Raw genomic sequence first — 22,512 nt, forward strand, 5'->3', positions numbered from 1 at the left:
CAACTGTAATATGATGCAAGATATTGGTAATAAAAGGGCAGTGAGGCTACATTGATATCTTTATTGTATCAATAAAAATTTTATCTACCATGTTGAAAGTATATTGTAAGTTTTAAAATATGCAAATGTCAGAGGTCACTACGATACCTGCTCCAATTGATTGAATTATAGAAGCCTGATTGCCTTTTGGCCTCAATAGCAAGCTTGAAACTGAAGAGGCAGGTAAGAGACTTAGTGTTAATTTCAATAGATTGTGTATTGAACATCCTTGTGCAAATGTAATATCAACAGTGTTAGCAGTGTTGGCAGTTTGAGTTCAGTATTAGAGTTTTAAGGATGAAACATTCGCTCAGAACCTTGCTGTGCTATGAAATTCTATGAAACATCTGTAGAAGTGTTTGCTGTTTTTATAATAAGTACACGACGAAGGACAGAAAAGAGAAGTTTTCAAATACTTCAATTGTTCATTACTGTGCTTATGTAATGCATTAAGTCAGTATGTTTTTTCTTTCTCTTACTAAGCCAGTACTTTTATCTCCATGTAATATTTATTACTTGATTGCTTTTATTATTTGCACGGCAGTAGATAGCGACTGACAGGATCTGACTCCAGGGAGCAAACAAGGAAAGGCCCTAGCAAATAGCAAGTTAGCCAAGGACATTTGGTGTCAGGAGGAAATTTTTTATGGTTTTAAGAAAAAGCTTGCTTTTTAGTAATCTTTATGAGACTTTTACAGATCATAGAAGGAGAAGATTGTTCAGCTAGGAGCCCTGAAAATGATCCCACTTGACTGGTGCAAAATTCAAAGTCAGCTGTCTGGTGTGTAACTCTGTCTCATGACATAGATAAGTTAATGTCTCTGGAGATTTTATGGATAACTTTTACCACCACATCAGCTGTTATAACTCTTTACCTCCACAAACATACATGCACAAACAAGCATTCTCACGCATACGCCCCCACGCACGGACACGCCCACACACAAGCACATATTGTAGGTTTTTCTATCTTCACAGGGACCTAACATGGACTTCTATTCCTGTTTCATTCTTTTCTACAGCCTAACTCTGATCCTACTCTAAACCTAACCCTAACCAGTAAATGCTTAATCCTAAATCTGACCTAAACTCAATTCACTTGATGGTCCTGAACCTTCTCCCTTTCCCCATAACAGCACCTTTTCTTATGGGAGTGGGCCCAATAAGGAACAGTCCGTCCTTACAACATTGTATTTGTTGGAAAAATGGTCCTTACACTGTAGCAAATAGAAGGCCACACTTACGCACACGCACACACACCCCCACACGCACACACACACACATGCACACACGCTCCTCTGTCCAGTTTTTTATTAGCTTTTTAAGGTGTATGACCGGGTCATTTCATGAAGTCTGACTCCTTTTTACAACCAAAGTCACATCATCTGCCTTACTGTCTCGTGCAGCCATTAAAGCACCAAACCCATGACTCCACTCTAGGATTCTATATAACTTGTGCAATTCTGGTTTTACTTTGAGAGCAGGCTGGGGATTTTTATATTAAATAATATGATATAGCTTAACTTATGAAGTTTGGGAAATTTGCAGTGTTTAGAATGGCACAGAATAGTCATCACATTTGGAGTTGTCTAGGTTTTTTTGTTTGTTTCTTTGTCACCATATAAAATTTCCTTACCCATCATATTTATTCAAAGACATTTCACGAGACTATAAATAACTCTAGAAATAACACTGAATAAACACAATTTGGACTGTGTAAAATGTGCAACTTCTATAAGAGATCACAAGCAATCTTGTCCTGTTGTCCTAGAATATATCAGTAAAAGTTTAATGAAAAGATGCTCAAATCAGAGCTTTTGTCTTATTTCCAATATGCAGCTTATCAACATTTGGACCTTCAGATACCTTTCTTTTTTCTTTCACAGCTGGACTTTGATTGACAAATCAAAATACTTTGATCTAAAATATTCTGCTGTAGCTCTGTCTATTAACTTAGGCTCGTTTCCCCACTGGAAGATGAGCTTCCACTTCACTCTCACGTCATTTACAGCCTCAAATTGGCTTTGTTCTGGGATTCCCCTGTATTTATCTTCATCCGTCTACCAATTAACTCTGACCAGCTTCCCTGTTCTTGCAGAACAAAAAAGTGTCCATAGCATCATGCTTCCACCACCATATGTCATGGTGTGTCCAGATGTACAATGCTTCAATATTTTTATTTTTTCACATTAAAATTGGTTGCTCTGGATTTTAATTAAGAGGTGTCAGAGTAAACCAGTATTATCATGTTTTGGGTTTTTTTTGTGCTATTTTTTCTTTTTCTTTTTACATGTGAATAATTTTTTTCCCCACTTCACAACTATGCACTACTTGTTTAGTGAAGGTGTCTTTTATGAAATGGAAAATTACCAAGAAACTGGACTTGGGTCTGGGGGGTAGTGAGGGTCATCCTTTGTGGTGTGAATTGAAGGGACAACCCCTGCAGATGAACCAGCAGGATTTCGTCGGGGGAGGGGAGGACAACTTGTGGAAGCACTGGCATCTGGCCATTCACGCTATTCAAGTCCTGAGAGCACGAACTGTGGTGGAGCTGGAAAGAAGGGTTTGTGACTGGAACAATTAATGAACAGAGAATGTCAAAGGTCCTCAAGGTTAATTTCAGATTCCATGGACGACGGATAATTTGTTTTAGTAACAAAGGAAAACAAAAGCACAAAAATGCCTGGTTGGCTGATTGCATTATTCAAAGGTTATTCAAGTGTAAGGAGTTTAAATTCGGCCCTGCAGTCCAAGCGGGTCATTGAAAACTGTGCCAGAACATGTAGTCTACACCTTTTAATTTTTTTTATCCTTTAAATACAGTAGATTTCCTTCTTCTCTTTACTTCTGTTTCACCTTATTTACTAAAAAATAACATGTCTATGATCCCCTTGTCTCTACATACCCAGAAACAAAGGCAGACTTTTTCTGAGCTGCAAGCATTGCGTTCAAAACTGTGTCACTATGTCATGCAAAACAAAGGACCAATCACAGCCCAGGTAGGGACGAGTGGTTTATCTCTCCCCTTATTTACAGCGTTTATCTTCAGCTCTGTCATGCTTTGCCTCTCAGCCAATCCGGATCCCCGTATCCTACAAGAATCTGTGTGCTTCATATCAGTGACTCAAACAGATTGTATTTCTTAAACAATTTGTTTCTGCTTTTGCAGACAGGTTTTTGTAAGAAATCACCAGAGCAAGTATGCATAGATTCAGTTTGGGTGAAAATACATTTGAGAATATGTTTTTTTTATTATCAGAGATTCAGCCTAAACATTTGTTTTCCAATTAAATAAATCCAACATTTTCTATTTTATATAAAACAGATTTGAACCCTAATTTAGGTATCGCATCTCCTTCCTGTTTTCTGCTCCGCGTCAGGATTCCTCATGCTTTTTATTAAGATGTGAGCCATGAAAAAGCCCCAGACTGTATATTTTTGCAAGAAAACAATCTGGAGACAATTTTTTCTTTCAAAGCTGTTCTCCAAATTTCATCACTCCCCCCATTCTCTACCAGTCATGACTTTACTGTGCAGATCTCCTCCTCTGTACGGTGTGCTCCAGAGAAGAGCCCATTCTGGTTTGAACCAGTGTGATTTGTTACACAACACAGCAGTTTCAAGGCAGGGACTTTGGTGGACATACACTGGCAAGGATGTTACAACACTTATGTAAAAAGTCTTTATTTAATCACATTTTTGTGCATACAATATTCACTATGTTTTGTCCAAAATTGTTTCATTTATATGCAAGATTTTTAAAAGATTATGGGTATTTGATGCAGCAGTGTGAATAAATGCAAACTAACTTGAATCTTAAAGCTGTATATGACCTAGGGGTGTATTGTGCAGCTCCACTTATTAAACCCCATTTCATGTTTTTCCTCCTTACATAATCTCAATGTTTTTTTTTTGTTTTTTTCAACCACGATCCAGCCTGTACATTCCGGTGGTTGTCATAGCAACAGGGCAGCATCCCTCTCCATCCTTTGTCCAGTGTCTCCCCCGTTCGTTTGAGCTTCCCAGGCAGAGAGAGGCTTGGATTCTGCATGCAAATAGAACCCCCTTATTTCGGCTTCAAAAGCGAGGAAGCGGAAAGATTTTACTTGGTGACTGAATGTCAGCGAGCCGCTTTCACAGATCGTCGCAGGGTGGTGATCCCCACATCCTGGGTTGGCGGTTACAGCACCCGAGTTGCAAACAAGGGGAACAGTGCTGCCAACAGAGAGCCAAGAGCAACAGTTTTGAATCTTGAAAAAGAGATGTTATTTGAAAGCTGACATTTCATACTTTCAGGCACACAAAAAACATGAGCACAGACGACATGATGGCTTAAGAAAAGTGGACACTGTGTCCTTCTTTTACCCTGTAAGCTTCACTGGGAAAACTGGCCTGACAGTAGCTTGTAGTGGTTAGATTCAAGGTTTGGATTCTGGATCTTACACACCCTGGTCACTTTGCTTTTAACATAAATGGTATTTCTGCCAAGCACACGGAACAACTTCTTTGCATTCAGGCATCTAGATGTAGGTTCTTACCAGGACTATTTAACTGGTAAGAAATATAAAATATCCAGAGTGGCAGTTGGTGGCAGACAAAATGTCTTGATAATATCAGAGATGAATAGGCTGGAGATTATAGAAACAGTAGCTCAAAAAACTTCCTGTCACAACTGAGTGGAAGTCCGTCTCTGAACACACACATTGAACTTTGAAGCAGAAGGGAGACAACAGAAGAAAAACACAACAGATGATGCTCCTGTCTGCCTGGTCTGACGAGTCTTTGACGTAAACAACATGAAAACATGGATCCACCCTTCCTTGTGTCAATGCTTCAGACTGACTGTGGTAGCTCAATAATTTGGAAAAATTATCTTAGCATATTTCCTTAGAACACTCGGTCATTGTTTGAATGCTTTAGTCATTTTATGACCACAGTGTACCCACCTTCTAATGGTTACGTCTGACAAGACAATGCATGACCTCACAAAGCTCAAATCATCTCAAACTGGTTTCTTGACATGTGTTCACAGTGGCCATCCTCACCAAATTTGCATCTGATAGAGCAACTACATCACTGGGACATGGTGAAACGCTGAATATGCATTATGGATGCACAGCTAAAACATTTGAAGCAATTAGGAGATAATATGTCAACAAGGACTTAAATAGATAAGACATGTTATAGACACATTTTTAATTATTTACTGCAAAGAATTGAAGGCAAAAGAGAGTCAAACCTGTAACTAGAAAGATGTGATCACCTAGAGTTTAATCTTTGTCAGAGTCTACATTTAATTTTGCTGTTTTTTTCCCTCCAAGGGTGAGTTTACAATCTCCACCATGACATCATCTGTTTTGAACCTGCACTGTAGAACGGTAGGCTATATTAGCTTGGAGCGCACTGTAATGCCTGTTTGTTCAGGCACATGTGTGTGCAGATAGTCTGGGAATTCAGCAAAGTCATGTACACAACAAGTGAAGGGTAGAACATGGTTTATGAGTTAAAGAACAGCAGCAACAAAAAAAAGATAGAGAACACTTGTTAGCTTCGGGCCAGCTGTCCAGATCCTTACACAGGATCCAGCCCTTCACTTTGAGATTGGCTAGCTTGTTCCAGTGAGAGCCAATCAGTGCACTGACTAACATCTTTATAGTGTGAAGCAGCTGGGATCTAGGTGAAAGGTCTCAGAAACAAACTCAGTGGCCCTTCCCCCTGGAAGGGAGAGCATAGCAGAAATGGACGTTTATGTCTCGTGCAAATATGGGAAAAAAATGTTCTGAAAGTCCAAAACCAGCTAGCAGATACAAGGACTGAGTACTCCTTGTATCCATTAAGAGTTTGTATCACTTGAAGGTTAGAGTTTGTATCACTCGAAATCCCATGTTAGAAATACAGATATCTGTAATTCTGAAAGTTAAAACCAGTATTACAGATGGCTCTGACAAAATAAGTCAGAGCCATCACCCATAACAATCAGTGTAAAGGAGTTTAACAGAGAACCGACAGGGAGATTGTGCTCCGGCCATAGCATTGAAAGAGCCTAATATGAGTGCCTCACTATCCAGTTTCCACCCACAGGAGATGGAAGAAAAACCATGAGAACAAAAAACTGCCGTTGAGCGGTTGGTTAGAAATATGCCAAGCTGAAACCACAAAATGTTTTGGCATATGAGAAGGTGCAGCCCGTTTAACTTGACTTGTTCCATTTGGGGGCATTTAATTTTGCTGTTCTGTGTTTAGTTTCTGCAAAATGGGATGTTTGAAGGGTTTGAGCAAATTGGAGCAGATATTCTGCAATTTGCAGACCAGCCTGTATCTCTCTAGATGGCTACTTGAAACCAGTTTTCTGTATGTTTGTCATGTCCAACAGTATGGACGCTTCACTCAGCTTTGCTAAAAAAAAAAAAAACTAAAAATAAAGTCTTAATTTTCCAAATCCTCTTCATTTAAAAAAGTGAATCTTGCCTCATTTCACAGGTTTATGCAATGCATCATTAAATCTTGCCATCGGCATGGCAAATCCAAAATAAAACAATTTGATACAAGACTCAAACACATGTATTTGTGATAAAAATAAATGTTTTAAATCTATCAATAAAAATCACCAGGTTCAGTAAACTTGACGTTTTACAAAATCAGGTGCATTACAATATATTGCAGTTAACAAAAGGATAAAACTCCTTGAGGAAACTACAAATGGCATTATGGAAAGAGCCACCACTTTATAACAACTCATGTCAGGGACATCTACTAGTCTTTACAAATTGACCAAAATGTGCCAGAATTTGAGGACATCAAACATCATTAAAAAACAGACATTTCATAGAATGAGAACATTAGTAACATTGAGGACTGGATAGTCAGGTCAACACATATCAACAGCACAAGAACTAGTCACATTTATACATTTTACACAAGTTGTCCAGCATTAACTGCCCTACTATGCAATGTCCTTGTGATTTAGTTTGTTTTAGTCTCAGACAGACAAAGAGGGAATGATATGGCATGGGCTAAGAACAGTGTTACAAAAGCCAATCCCTGTTTCATGACACAAGGAGAGGTGTACCCTGACATCACCAGCTCATAACTACCAAGTATCTCATTACCTTGTTTCAAGTTGACCAGCCAACTTTAAATTATTATCATTGCAAGTTAAAAATCATCCTAGTGGGAGAAAAACATAAAAATACAGTACTAGTACATTTTAAAGAAATTTGGGAGGGCGGCAAAAGTCAGTCTGGGAGTTGCAGGTTTAGTAATCCGTCGGTTCCTCGCCCTCTTCACTCAGCAGACAAGTGCGGATCAGAGCTTCGGTCACACCGTATGGATCACAGTTGGCTGACGGGCGTCGGTCTTCAAAGTAGCCCCTCTTCTCCTGGCCGACGCTGCGGGGAATGCGAATGCTGGCACCACGGTTGGCCACGCCTGCGGAGAATTCATGAATGTTTGACGTTTCATGGCGGCCAGTGAGGCGGCGGGCATTGTCAAGACCCCCTTTAGGATCATAGGCACGTATGTGGTACTCGTGACGCTTTCCAAGCTTCTCGATGGACTCTTCAATAGCTCTGGAAGCAGAACGGCAACATGAGTGTCAGATATAACAAACAAATGTACAACTACTCTTAGAAAGATACAAATCGTCTTTGCAACTCACTTTAGTCCGCCGTCTTCCCTCATTTCTTTTGTACTGAAGTTTGTATGGCAACCTGCGCCGTTCCAGTTTCCTGGGATGGGCTTGGGGTCGAACGATGCCACAACACCAAAATCTTCGCAGACACGATGCAAGATGAAGCGCGCCACCCACAGATGATCACCCATGTCAATCCCCTCACATGGTCCAACCTGAAACTCCCACTAGAACACACAAGCAAACAATCATTTCATAACTCGGTGGGAAAAACAAGACAAACATTAAAGCATATATTGGGCTCATATTATTACCTGGGCAGGCATCACTTCTGCATTTGTTCCACAGATGTTGACACCAGCATACAAACATGCTCTGTAATGAGCCTCTACAATATCTCTGCCATAGGCTTTGTCAGCTCCAACTCCACAGTAATATGGACCTACAAAGATTTTTTAAAAAAAGTGTTAAAAAAATATACAATGTAGCCTTCATGCAGACAGAACTAAGCAGACAACTTGCTCACCTTGTGGTCCAGGAAATCCGTTGGACGGCCAGCCGAAGGGATGTCCATCTGTGCCCAGTATGGTGTACTCCTGCTCCATACCAAACCAGGGATGCTGGTCTCTCACCATCTCCATCACCTTATTACATGTGATGCGAAGGTTGGTTTCTGCAGAAAGGAAGTTAGGTTGAGCAAATTATTCAACTTTTACATTCACACAATTCAAACAGCATTTAAAGACTGAGTTACTTAATGTTGGGTCCTCTAAATATAAAAAGATCAACTTTGTACAAGTGATTTTAAGTACTTTTGTGATTGTCATACAGGCTTACTAACCAGCAGGTTTGCGGTTGTACTTCTGGACTTCACACAGGATCAGCTTGTTGGGATCTTTGCGGAATGGATCGCGAAACATGGCAGCAGGAATCAGATACATGTCGCTGTTGGAGCCTTCTGCCTGGTAGGTACTGGACCCATCAAAGTTCCACTCAGGGAGATCTGCAAGAACATGAGAGCAACTATTACACTTTGTCATACTCTGATTGGGGTCACTGGGATCATTGTGTACAGCTGCTTGAATAGGTTCATGAGACTGACGCTTACCTTCAATACTTTTGGGCTCAAAATCAAGAGTTCTTGTTTTGCACCGGAGCCCCTCTCCTGTTCCATCAACCCAAATGTACATGGCCTGGACTTTATCCCCCTGGGGGAGCTCCATGTACTGCTGCTTGATAGTTTTACTCAAGCTGGCGCTGGCGGACGTGGCCATCTTAACTGATACTATAACACACCTGAGAGTGCGAGGAGGAGAGAGTAAATATGTGAGAGGAGCAGAGATGGATCACATGTTGCGTAACTAGCTGGGCTTCGGGGTGGGGAGCGCAAAAGCACAAAAAAACAGCACCATTGTTATTTTGGTTTTCTAGAAGGGGAGGTGGGCGCGGGGTTGAAAAACATGTTGAGGATGTGGAAGGGAAAAAAACATTTCCAGTTTTATCCGCCTGGTAAACAAAAGGAGGGGCGATTTTCTCACACAGATGCTGACTAATAAATTTAGGACCGAGACGAGAACAGCGCAAATAAGATAACTCGAGGACAATCCATTTTAACTGATTACTGCTCTGCGTCTTGTTGCTTTCAACATGGTTACTATTGTTGACTGCAAGAGAGCGGCACGATTACATCATTCCCTTTTTGGTTAGAACTAAATACTAATAACTAACAGATAGTGTAAGTCTAAAACACTGAAACGGACCCAATACCTTCTGCTACAGCACAGAAAACAAGTTGAGTAAAAACTACCGAAATAATACATGTAACAACGAAAGGTCTGCCGCAGTTTTAACTTCCCAGTCTGACTAATTAAACAAAGCTGCAGAATAAGAGAAAAATGTGTAGACATACCTGGAGAAACAAGGAAATTTAAATAAAAACTAAAGGACTGACAGGTCCAATGTGTGGTTCGATGATGGTTCTTTAGTATCTCTCTCATTCTCCGATACCACCGCTAAAGATCGAGCTACTTTTATAAGAGCAGGAACTGGGACGCCTCACTTCTTTGATTGGTCGACTGGGCGGAGAGAGCGCGGGAGAGGAGGGCACGCCGCTCCTTGATTGGTCAGCCTCAAGGCTCCCTAGCAGCACCTGAACTATTATCTCTCATCGGGGAGGGAGCTCCCGTCTTATGAAGAAACTCAATCTAAAGGGATAAACCGAGAACAAAAAGATAAGTGTCTGGTATTCGGTGCTAGGAACGTATCGCTGTGTGGAACAAAATGTCCAACGGCAGATGGACAAATCCTAAAGCGTGGTCCACTTCAGGATTTGATGAATCCAAGGCGACACCGTGTGGCAGATATTAGTATGACAGTGTTTTGCTTTTTAATTAAAGGTTATATAATGAAAACAATAGAAATGTACAGGTGCAGTTAACTTTTTTTAGAACACGAATATGAGAATAAAAAAAAACACAAGATGAATTAATACATTCCTTTAAAAAGATTCTGTCATGTACTTTACTTTATCGTCTTGTATAGAGATGCACTAGTGCATTAGTGTTTTCCCTGAATGATACCAGTTTCTGGTTGTATTTGAGGTCTTATTTTGACTTCTTCCGTTATATTTTTTGCCTACTTAAAATGAAAGACATGCTTTGTAAGTACTTTGATGGTGGTAGTAATTTTGTGTCTTAATTAGAATACATGTTAAACTATGTCCCTCACTTAAGTTTGTATTAAACTCAAAAGAAGCTATTAGAAGTGCATGGTCTTGTATGGTGCATTCATTGACATTCAAAAGGTTTAACCATTCATAAGGTATTTTTCTTACAAGACTTTATGATTTCCTGTGTGTGGAGATTTTTAACCATTCTGAAATGATTTATAGGTATTTATCTGTGCATAATAACTACAGTAGCTGTTCATATGAAGATACAAACTCTCCACAAGGTAAACACATTTTGTAAACTAATAAGTATTTTCAACACCTATCCCATTACATGGAGAAAATGTTGTACCTCAAAGTCAACAAACAAACTGCGCTTTCTGGCTGTTTTATACTGTTTAATCAGAATTAACGGACATTAAATTTAAATTGCAGACACTGTTCCTTTAAAAACTTCAAATGGAATATGGTCCTATTAGGAATCAAGAAGAAGCAGGTGTTAATGTTGCCATGTATCAGGGTGAGTAAAGAGACTTTGCACACATATTTTTGGTAAACAGTCATTTCTCATATGTTACATAATTGCTTTAATTTAGTGCTGTTTTTGGCTGAGGATTCACGTTGCCCTTCCACTAAAACTTGCTGCTTTTTCTTAGCTTACAAATACCCCCATAAATGGCAGGAGTGTGATTGTTGTAAAATAAATGTTTCCTGTAGACCACTGTTTCTAAACCGTGGTCCTCAAGGAACACTGACCTGCATGTTTTAGATGTTTCCCCCCTTCAATAAACCACATTCAGATGAATACAATTCAGCAAAAACCTGTGAATCAGCCATCAATTGAAATCATGTGTGCAGAAGCACGGAAAGCAAATTGCTTGACTGGTCGCTTATTGTACGTGATCAAAACCCACAGAACAAAATTTCTGAGTAATCTCACAAGTTAAACTTCTGCAGCAAGGCCATGACTCTGTTTAGTTCAGCTTTTTCTGCAACTGAAAAGATTGAGGTTAAAACTCAAGAAAGAGCAATTTGACTCCCTCCACACTGGGGATGAGTTGTAATGGACCATCACTGGTTCTGTGTTTGCTGTGTTTGATTAACACAGAACCAAACGTTTCTGGTTGACATTTCTGCTTCCTCTCAGTCTGTATCCCTCTGGTTGTACTCTGTCCTGGATTCAAAGTGGGGAATTCATCACACTGATTCCTCTTTTCTATTTACATGAAAGCACATTTACTTATTTTAAACAGAGGTATTTGTAAGCAAATCCTGACTGTCCCATATGTCATTATTTAATTTAAAAAAAAAGTGTTTTCATCCATGCTATACTTAAGTCTGAACCCCAATGATCTTTCTGTACATCAGACTTATTGATGTCTCTCAAAGGGGATTTTACACTTAGCTTTCCTTACAGTGCCACCTGCTGGACTGAGTGATTGAGCAGCGAAGAAGATAAGAATAAATTGCAGAAGTTGTCAAAGTACAACCTTAGATGAGTGTTTAAAAATAGCAGTACAGCACCTCTTTAACTTTTTTCAATTGTTGGGTTTCTTGTCTAAAATAGAGAAAAATAAGCATATAGGGAGCACAGGTCAGACCTACCACACACTACAGCCTCTTGGCTCTTACTCCTCCACACACTATCTAAATGCAAGGTTAAAATGACATTTCTTACATGTACTTTTAATTTTAGACTTGTTTGTCTTACAGCAGTACTTGCAGGTAGTACTACAGGCAATTGCAGTTGTCTCATGTTTGTACACATAAGTTTCAACAGATGTTTGTTCGAAAATATTTATCATTGCAAAAGAGTCAAGATGACAATGTGATTCACCTTTTTGATTGTCTTTGTGGCTTAGCTTTGCGTAGTAGTTCTGTGTACCAAACTTTTACCAGATTGATTTGAAATGGTTAACAGTTGACAGCACAATCTCTTGAGTAGCATGCTTGATTTCAAACTCTTCAAATACTGTTTTATAAAATCAAACTCTGCACTTATAGAGTCAAGGTATCATGAGAACAGAACCTGTCTGACAACATGAAGTTGGCTAAAAGACTTGAAAAGCAACATTTCGAGCCCTGACCTGAGGTCATTTATGGACATCTACAAAACAAAGCCACTGATATTTATCAGCCTGTAAAGAGTTCCAAAGTAATTTAGAAAGCATTGGGACTCCAGTAAACCACAGAAATATACTTTACTGTGTTTATGGTTTCATGTCATGAAACAAGGTGATTCTTCGAGTACTTCAGCAGGCCGCAACTGGACTTTCCTTTTTTTTGTTTCTGTGTAGAGGTTTTCCCTCATTTCTGACAATGAACTGTGTTGCCACTGGTTTATAATCCATGGTTGGAACAATGGTGCTGATAAGATCATCAGAGTGATGTAAACAGTTGACCTACTCTTCTGCCCTCTGAGTCATCTGGGTCAATCATCATTGAGCTGTTTTAAACTTTCACACAATGCTTCGTTCACCTAATCCCATCTTGTAACATAATACAAGAACTGAAGACGATTACCTAATTGAGAAGAGAAATGTCTTCATAGCACACAAAGGATTGTTTTATGTTTCCTCCTTTTAAAAAAATAAATTAGATCAGAAGCAACACATCACTGCTCTAAAACTCTCTTGTTGGAAACTGTGAGTTTTTGTGTGTAGTCACGCAGACAAAATATGTCGAGCTGACACAGATTAGTTAGTGTCAAATTTGCCTGAGGGCATGGTGCAAGCTGCTTCACCAGGCTGTTGGGAGTTTTCTGTCATGTGAAATCTAATATTTAAAGAGGATAACCAACCCATGCTAAAGAATTCATGTAGGAGGAAACATGGCAAACAAAATGATTTTGTTCTACAAGCTTGCAGATATTTTGTTCTATAAAATATATACATTTAAATAAAGGCATTATTGAAGAAAACATTCTAAATTATTAGGAAAAATACCGAGAGCATTTTATTGCTTTGGAAGGTAAAAAAAAAAAAAAAGTATTTAAAATTAAATATTAGCTCCAAAATTAATAAGGTTTTAGTGTGTTGTGAGTGTGAGATAATGTATCAAGTACTTTTATATATCTTTACATCTTATGAATTTTGATTGCTTTTGTGAGTGCAAAGTTAAATATTTCATCTGATCATTTTTTTTAATATTAAACCATCCATGCATCTCTACTGCAACCACAAGCAAGCATTTAGCTACATCAGATAAAACATATAAATCAGTATATTTTTTATACATGAAAAAATAACTGAACGTTTTCAACAAGCAGTCAGTGTTGCAAACATCTTAAAGCCAATAAACATTTCTCTGCAAAGCTGCAAATCTTTGATTATAGGTGAGGGAAGATTGTTGCTTCTAATTTGCTTCGATTGTTTAAAATCTTTCATCTAATTGACTAAGCTGAGAATGATTGTTTTATTAAAACTCCTAAACCGCCTCCCTGACTCTTGCAGACCAGGGCTGTAGATGTTTAAACCTGGACACATCACTGCTTAGAGAGGACCTGCTGATACTGCGAGAATCTGACGTAAGTGTTTTTACAAGTCTTATCACACAGTGTGCATGATGTGATTACTCTCACTAAGTGAAGGACAAAGTGTGTTTTGTGAAGCTGTAACTATTTAATGGTAACATGCTGAATAAGATTGCTCTTCCTGGAAATGTTTCACATGTAGCTGTCTTATTTTTTATGCTACAATTTGTGCAGGGTGCAAAACTGAAGTAATGATTGCACCAGCTGTCAGGATAAAGTAGTCAAGGCACATGAGGTTTAATTGAAATTATTTTAGATTTAACAAAAGAATTATAATCTCAAAACAGTATCCATCACAGCAAACATCAACACAGCTTTGTCATGATTAAAGGGGGATCGAGCCCTTTGGAAGCCTAATGTGTGTTTAGAAACCCTTCTGAGCGGTGAGCATTGTCCTGGTCTTCAAAAATATCTAATTCAACTGTTCAATCAATCATGTGAAAAGAATATAGTACAATTTCAATCTTATGACGATGTGGAGGTCCACATAAACTGAGAGGAAAGCAATAATCAGAGAAGGAAGCAAAATTATTTTAAATTTAACACATTCTAAATTTAAGGTAAAAAATAACACATATTCAGGTAATAGATAACAGAACCAAATGTACTATTTTAGCTGAGCTTAACATGACTGTTTGTGCAAATATTTTCATAGTTTTCTGTGAAAATGAGATTTCTGCTCAGTTTACTGTCAAGATTGTCAATGTGAGTTCTTTAAATATTAGAGAAACCAAAATGCAGTAATTTTATATTCCAGCAGAGGGCAGCAGCTGCTAATGTTAAATTTAACAGGGGACATTTTGACCATGTCGAGAAGTTTAAAGACTGAACTCCCTTTATATTAAGGGACTTTTGAAATACAAACTGTTTGATCCAAGTCTAACAGGGAGGGAACTCTGAATTGGCATGGTTCAGATTAGTTGTTTCCTCTGTCACTCAGGATTATTGATTTTTCACATTTTCAACTTTTTTCTTTGTAGTCCTGACTTGAATCTCTCACTCTGTGCAGAATGAGTGGTGTGATGATTACACCTCCACCCTACTCATCCTCTTAAAAAATAGACTCTAACCTCTGCACTCTCTCTACTGACGCATATCTTCTCAACCTCTAAGACACGACAGCACTCCACCTTAATATTAATAAAGCTAGAACACATACTTGTCACTATCTCAATGTCCAGAATGTCCTCTATTACTCATCAGTCCAGTTGTAAATAAGGCCGGCCTCAAGGGATCATGTTCCTTTAAAGCTCCTTCACAGAATTTCGTGTGGCATGTCAAGAAGTAAACAATTTGCAATAACACTTATTGACATAGCAACATTAAAAACTATTAATATTTTTTAAACAAAAATAAACGAGTAAAAACATGTACATTTCCAGATATTCTTGCTTTTATTCTCTCTGCCATGTAGCCGTGAGGTTGAAAGCAGAGCAGCGTGAAACATCATGGGTTATATTTAATCCAGACTTGCTGTTCTTTGGGGATAATAACTTTTTTGCTCCATTCCAGGACTTGTCTGTCATCTTGACATGGCAATATCTCCCGACTCCACTGTTTCATAGTCAGTTTCATTTATTTCCAAACACCATTTCACACCCTGCTGGCTTTAACTAGGTATTATACAGCGAGTGGGGAGTGTGCTGCAGATTGAATCGTGACAGAGACAACAATGTTTCTAGTGAAAAATAAGAGAATATTGGAACTTACAGACTTTATAACTAAAAAATTGAATATTTTGTGTCATTCTGACCCCATACGGCTTTTATTCAATGTGTGTATTTTTTTATTTTATTTGGAATGACTGGTGGATTTGTAATCACCAAATTCATGTCATGATTTTTTGATTATAATGCTGTGTTTTTCATCCTTGTGTCACTTTTTCCTTCCTAATTTTTAAATACATTTTATTAAATGAAGAAAGCAGTGATCAACTGGTAAGATTTTGTAGGTGCTGGAAATAACGAATTTAAAAGCAGTGTAAAAACCAGTTCAGAATTTGAATTTCCATGAAATCTGTAGGTATTAATTATTAAATAATCTTTTTTTTTCTCTAAGATGAAATTCAGGTTGTTTAATTTGGTAAATATTTAGTTGACTGAAACTTGAAGATCCTGTTTTGGGGGTATTTAGTAGAAAAGCAGTGGCACATAATATGGTAAAACACATTTATTGTTAAAACTGAGCTTTAATCGAGCAGCTGGGTCACGTTTTACGCCACACAATGAGTCGTAAAATATGAAAGTGAGTCACTATGAAGCTCTTGCATGTCGGTTTCCTATGGAACACATTAGTTTGAGCTTAAGCTAAACACTTAACACACAGTAATAAAAACACAAGTTGTTCTTCTTATTCTGGGTCCCTCTCAGTGATGTTGTTTTCTTTTCTTGTAAGGTTCTAGTTGCTAAGCTACGACATTATTCCTGCTGTAAATGGATAAAATTAAAAGGGTAGTTTGGGAATTTTGTACATAGATGTAATGGTAAATCTATTTCTACCAGTATGTATGCATTTACCTTGAAGAAAACTTATTTTTGTTACTTTGTGCTCAGTACAACAACATAAAAAAGTGAGCTGCTGTCTAAAGTAATTCTCATCAACACACAAAATTGGGATAAACAGTATTTTGTAGAGTTTCCTTGGTAATATAGCAGCTTTAGTAGTCCTCTATGGCAAGCCATTTGTGTACATATTCAATATCCTTGAAATCAGGCATCTTTTAACATGATACATGCCACCAGGAACCACCAGATGCTCAATAAACACCACTAAGTTTGCAACAAGCACTACCTAGTGTTCAATTATGAAATCTTCCTTGAAGACACGAGACATCAGAATAAAAACCAGAATAAACACTGTCAGTTTACAAATGAATAAATACTATTCAGCCAAAACATGCTTTATATCCCATTTATAAATAAAAACTGCTGGTTGCTTCGTGCAGCAGTGAAATTGACGTTTCTGTCATTTATTAACAACTTCTCCTAAAACAGCCTTCTGATGCCCGCAGGGGCCTTCATCCATGGATGTGTGTGTTGTGTTGCCAGCAGGTGGTCCTACCCATCGCTTGGTGGGTGAGCGTGGTACAGTCACCGCTGCCACTATCGCTGACATATCAGAGTTGTTTATTAAGAGGATGACAACTCTATCAAGCCCCATAAGCGGGCCCTCGTGCACAGGAGTTCTTTTGTTACTTTCAGCGAAGGTGTCATCAATCTTGCTGCCATGCTACTCTCTTGAGCTGTTGATGGCAAACACGATTCCTCCCTTTCTGCCTGGCCTCTCCCGCCTCGCAGCCTGGATTCAGGCGTAGCGAGAGGGAATCGGATAGATAGGAAGACTTTCCCCGAGAGTGCCTGTTCCTGACAGGCGACAGGGCGGACCGCTTGGACACCAGGGGTGGATATATGGGACCGTGTAATGAAAAGACGTTGACAGGACCTGCTTGCTTTGTAATGAAGGTCCTCTTCAGTATTGAATGGATACACACATCTTTCACACTTTTGTCCTCCTGTCTTTCGCACTGAATCTTTCTCAGCCATTTTAAATCTAAAATAGCGAGAGTAAAAGGAGCGTCCAAGACAACAGCTCAGGGTGTTAAGCAGTTATTTTGCTGAGACCTTTTTCATCTGCTTTTGTTTTTTTCTTAACACTAGAGTGGGTAATCAAACAAACTTTACTATCAATCTGTAGTAACCCGAGTAAATAAAAAACAGCAGCTTTTAAAGATTATTTCAATTATGACAGGAAAAAATGCTACCCAAACCAACCTGGGACTGTGTGAAAAAGTCATAAGACTAATTAAGATTTCAGGTGAGCATTTAGTGGCACTTCTCAAACTCACTCAAATTTGTTTGATAACATGAAGAGAGAGAGAGACATGATCTACACTTGGAGAAACATCCAACTAAAATCACTCAAACCTCATTTATGGTCAAATTACCTCCATGGAGAATTTCAAGGCCAAAAACTCTTCCGACCAAAAACAAAAACACAGATCTGACACATTTTTGCCAAAAAGCCTATTGATGGTCCGTTTGAGTTAATGACGGTCTCCAATTATTTGTGGTGTAAAACGAAAAGAACATTGCGCTAACAGGCAGCCATGGTGGTGGCAGTGTGATGGTTTGGGGCTTCTTCGTTGCTTCGGGAAATGGCAATCTGCCATAATTGATGGAAACACGAATCTGCCCTGCAGCAGAAAATCTTGTAGGAGAATGTTTGGCCATCGGTTTGTGACCATAAGGTCAACTAAGCTAAGGTCACCCAGTAGGAAAATGATCTAAAGCACAGCAGCACTTTCACCTGTGAATGGCAAAACAAATAAATAATCAAACTCAATGTTTTTGTTGATTGCGATTCTTCAAAGATAATGACAAAATTCCACTATACTGAAGTAAAAGACATCTTGCCAGTTATTGTCTATGCTTGATTCTGGTTGTTGGGTTTAGGCTTAGCGGGCTATCACTTTCTTACAAAGGGCCAGACTGGTTTTTCTGTTAGCAAATAAAATAATTAAACTACTCTTTTATTATTAATTCCAATTATATTTCTCTCATTAAAATTTGTTTAATGACATGAAATATTCAAGTGTGGAACAAACACTTTTTCGTTGTGCTATAAATGCAAAGGCATGCTATGTTTTTTTATCATTATTACTATTATTATTTATAAAAGCAACTAAGCTTGTTTTGCAGCTGGGATTAGAAAGTAAATCCCTCTCTCAGCCCATGAAGATGCAGCTGAATTTTCACCTCCTTTCTGTCAGTGTTATTCAAGACTCCGTACGGCTCAAAGTGATGGACTGTGATGTATGTACTCCACTTAAGCATCGACTGAGGTCACAGACTCCATAAATGTCTCAGACAACTCTGATATTTTAATCTCTTTTTAGTTGGGAAACGTTGGACCTTTGCCCAATCAATACGCAGGGCAAGAGCCTTGCCAAGATACCTCATGGTAACTTTTCATTGTTCTGTCTGGAAGCCGAAAAGTCAACCAGAATAGCACCGCTCAAGCTAAAGCTGAAATACGGCTGTCTGCAGTCAAAAACATCCCTCTTTTATGACCCAGAAGCTTCTGACAATAACAAACACAGAAAATGCCAAAAATGCCCGAGGAGTGAGAGAAGGGAGGGGGGGATTGCAGACTGACACCTGAAATTTCCTTTTTCTGCTCTCAAATCAAATCCAACCTGTTTAATTCATCAGTCAACAATAGCTCCCAAATGGTGGAGTGGGAGGGGAGGTGGAGGTGGGGTGGTGCGGTTCCCTTTGTGAGAAAACGCAGCCAAAAATATCAAGACGCTCTCTCACATTAACATTGCTAATTTGTTTGCCAATGGTTTCCAAGGCGCCGAATAATTGGCTGCGAGATATTGTTTGTTCAGGTGTTCCACATAATTGAATCCTGCATTGAAAATTCTGCAGATGAATGCTGGCGGAATAGTGAAAAGAAAAGAAATCAGGCAGTTTGTCGTACATTTCTTTTGAAACCAAGTGATTGCCGTAGATTAATTCTCATCCCAATAGCGACAAGTCGTGATTGCTGCACATTAATTTTCTGGCTAATGTACAATGAGCTCACGTTCTGAATTATAAAAAAAAAAAAAAAAAACTCATGTTCACCAGTTTCCAATTAGCGTCCTGTTGTTGAAGCTCCTTTTTGAGGAACCTTTTTTTTTTCGGAGATGATATGCTTTCCTTTGCACATGCTGACCTTTTGAATCTCACAGATTGAATTCATGAGCCCATTATTTCCAACCAAAAATGGTGCTTTTGTCAGCAATCTGCTGTGAGCGCTGTGCTGATAAGCATGTTAATGTATGTTGCTGCAAAGCCAGGCCTCATACGCACATATGGAAGCGATATGGCGTCCAGCTGGACACATGTGTTGACAGAGCCGGATGATGTATTTGATCATAGTTAGGTTGTGGAGAGGGTCACGCTGGGGTTTGATTTGGCTGCACGGTGCTGACCTAACGCCTCAGCTCAATCCGTCACCTTGTCCTCCCCTTGACTCCTTACCCTGTGATCCTCCTTTCCCACCCCAAAGAGCCCAAGAAAAACAATCCTGGTGTTTGAGACCCTCCCTGCACTCCAACTCCTGTCTGGACAGAAATAAATTAGACGTGGAATCAGGGGTTCTGTTTTCTTACACATTTCAAGCACAGATTTCAAACGAGGAGGGGAAAAAGAAAAAAATAAATACATTTTTAAGACGGCGTCTAAAGAAAAACAATTGGAACTGAAAATTGAATCAGATAAATTGACTTGTAAGTCAAGAATTCTATTGTTTATTTGAAAAAAAATCTAATAGAAATTTGAACACTATGTTAAAAAGACAAAAAAAATTAGAAACACATTTGCACTGCTGGATGCATAAAGCTAAAAACATGGAAAGAGAAATTACATCTTCAAGCCAAGATACCAAAACAGTCTCTAAAGCCTTGTGGTGCTACAGTTTACCCAGATCTGACTCGATGATTTAAATAAACTCATTTTATAGTCAACAGTTTGGCTGTTTTCTTGTTTTAACTCATACCTTTCTACACCTTTTACAGTTTTAGTTAAAAACAGAGCAGCTTTTACCAAGAGTGCCAGAATTATTTGTACGTTAACAAAAGATAAAACTAATAAAACTACTGCATTATCTTCAGTATCTTCACTTTTTAAAATTTGATCATAATGTCTCAGAACTTCAATTTAGTAATCCACGATTCTCTGTGTCCCAGGGGAATAAATTTGACGTGACACATAGGCCCATTTCTTTTTGCCTCTAACCACTTGGCTGGACAAGGACTCGTATTTATCTTGCCACCACACAAAGAACAGGGAGGGAAAAATAAGAGCCTTCAAAGCTTACTGCTCAAAGAGAACTGCAGCAAAGACTGGCATCTTAGGGTCACTAAGTCTTCATACCAACCATTAGATGCTTTATACATGCCAACAGGTTGAGATGACAGAAAAAAAAAAATGTTCTGCCATTGGAAACATAAGAAGCTTACAATGACTGAAAATGTGTTCTCTCTCTCCCAGAGCTGCAAGAACAAAACATCATTCTGTTCTTTCTGCTTTGGTTCAGGTGTTTTTGCAGCTTGTTCTTGACACATCATCTGAACATAGCCTTTTTTCTTTTGTGTCAAAGAAACATTTTGCCATTTGTCTGAAATTTTAAGTTGGCATGGTCTCTACACTATGAAGAACTGTCCAAGTTCTGCACTTGAATTCTTATGAAGAATGAAATGTCCTGGTTGTAAAGAACCTTTTTCTTGCCACCTGACATAGAAGAACACGTTTCTCTGTTTTACTGGCTTTAAGATTGTTTTGACGACAAACGCTCCAGATAGGTTTAGTGTGAAGAAAAAAATGACTTTGCGGAAAGAACCATTAGGACTGCTGCTAATTATGTTGGCGAAACTGTATGCTATTGTCCTGTTTTTCTTTGAAAAGGTACAGTGAATATTGTTATAGAGAGAATATTTTAAATATTATCAGAAAAATTCCAATTGGTCATTGTTGGGTTTTTCAGCAGGGTAGCAAACATAAGACGAAATAAGTATAGAAATTGTTTACATAAAATCAACCTTTCATAGTCGTCTCAGTTGTCAGACCAAAATCCTGTGGAGCGAACTAGAGAAAACGAAGCATTAAACAACAGCTGGGATTCTGGAAGAGCTACAGAGATTCTTCTAAAAGGAAGATCCTTCTCTCTGCATTGGCCAACCTTGTGAAATGTTGTAGGAGATTTCCAAGCACTGTCCTTTTTGCAAAATGGGGAAGTACTAATTATAACTACTACAATGTCAATAATTGTGGAAAATGATTGCAAGAAAACTGTTACAAGCTTTTTACATTGTTTTCAAAGGGGTAAAGGACTATATAAAGTTTTAAACTGGCACTTTTTCATGCTATTTCAGATTTGAAACAGGCAACACGGCTTACACAGATATGATGTGACACCATCTTCTTCTTACTCTAAACTTGTGCCAAGTTGTGCATTTTCCAACGCTCCCAATTCCCATTTCTTCCTATCCCTCTGGATTTGTTGGCAAGAAGCTGAGCTGAAAAATAATTTTCTTTGCCAACTCTCAGCTCTTTGCACATACTTAAAATTCAAATAAACAAAAGTGACAAAACTCTGTTGATGTCTCCCAAAATGCTAAATGAGAGATTCAGAACCACTAATATTTTGCCAGACCTTTAGTTTTAATTTGGCCTCAGATCCTTCATTTTGTGGCATTGTTTTGATAACCTGGAACATCATAACAATGATTTCCATTCAGAGATCAGTCGAGTTTGGAGTCTTTCCTGTACTCCCTCGGCTAAGGCATAGGCAGTGTATAGGTAAGAGGAATTTGCAGTGAGGTCAACACATTTTACTCCCGTTTCTCAGGGGTTATTTAAGTATTGGTGGTGTTTACGTTCCTGACTGGAGGCGGGTGGTTGTTGTCAGTGGGCACCGTTGCCATGGAGGGGTGAGCTCAGTCTGTGACAATGGTGAGGTGGGCGGTTCATGTCAAAAGCTACATCCGCATGAATGCCACAACACAAGGCTTTGCTGCAGAACATTGCATTATAATAAAGCATGGTGAAGTACAACATTTATTTTTATATTATTTAATTTTCATGACCATGGGGTTAG

General features: G+C 38.7%; 1 protein-coding gene and 1 long non-coding RNA gene across 2 annotated transcripts; one reads left to right on the forward strand and one right to left on the reverse strand.

Moving 5' to 3' along the window:
* Window positions 1-3,734: 3,734 nt before the first annotated feature.
* On the forward strand, window positions 3,735-6,854 carry LOC114146654 (uncharacterized). Its single transcript, XR_003595937.1, has 2 exons — window positions 3,735-6,200; window positions 6,329-6,854. It is a non-coding gene; the product is annotated as an uncharacterized LOC114146654 (long non-coding RNA).
* glula (glutamate-ammonia ligase (glutamine synthase) a) lies at window positions 6,604-9,743 on the reverse strand. The gene is made up of 7 exons (XM_028020942.1): window positions 9,579-9,743; window positions 8,778-8,965; window positions 8,511-8,672; window positions 8,196-8,342; window positions 7,984-8,111; window positions 7,697-7,896; window positions 6,604-7,607 (listed from the first exon to the last, which is right to left on the reverse strand). The coding sequence occupies exons 2-7, from the start codon at window positions 8,941-8,943 to the stop codon at window positions 7,295-7,297; spliced, it is 1,116 nt and encodes a 371-aa protein (XP_027876743.1). The 5' UTR covers window positions 8,944-8,965; window positions 9,579-9,743; the 3' UTR covers window positions 6,604-7,294.
* Window positions 9,744-22,512: the final 12,769 nt, after the last annotated feature.

The sequence above is a fragment of the Xiphophorus couchianus genome, chromosome 6 (assembly GCF_001444195.1).
Source record: "Xiphophorus couchianus chromosome 6, X_couchianus-1.0, whole genome shotgun sequence".
Lineage (NCBI taxonomy): Eukaryota > Metazoa > Chordata > Actinopteri > Cyprinodontiformes > Poeciliidae > Xiphophorus > Xiphophorus couchianus.

Bases quoted from the DNA above. Each gene is read 5' to 3' on its own strand.
- glula (XM_028020942.1), bottom strand. From the start codon at position 8,943: ATGGCCACGTCCGCCAGCGCCAGCTTGAGTAAAACTATCAAGCAGCAG. The intron at 8,673-8,777 runs GTAAGCGTCAGT...ATGTTCTTGCAG, and splicing joins TGAGCCCAAAAGTATTGAAG to ATCTCCCTGAGTGGAACTTT. The intron at 8,343-8,510 runs GTTAGTAAGCCT...TCCTTTCTGCAG, and splicing joins GTACAACCGCAAACCTGCTG to AAACCAACCTTCGCATCACA.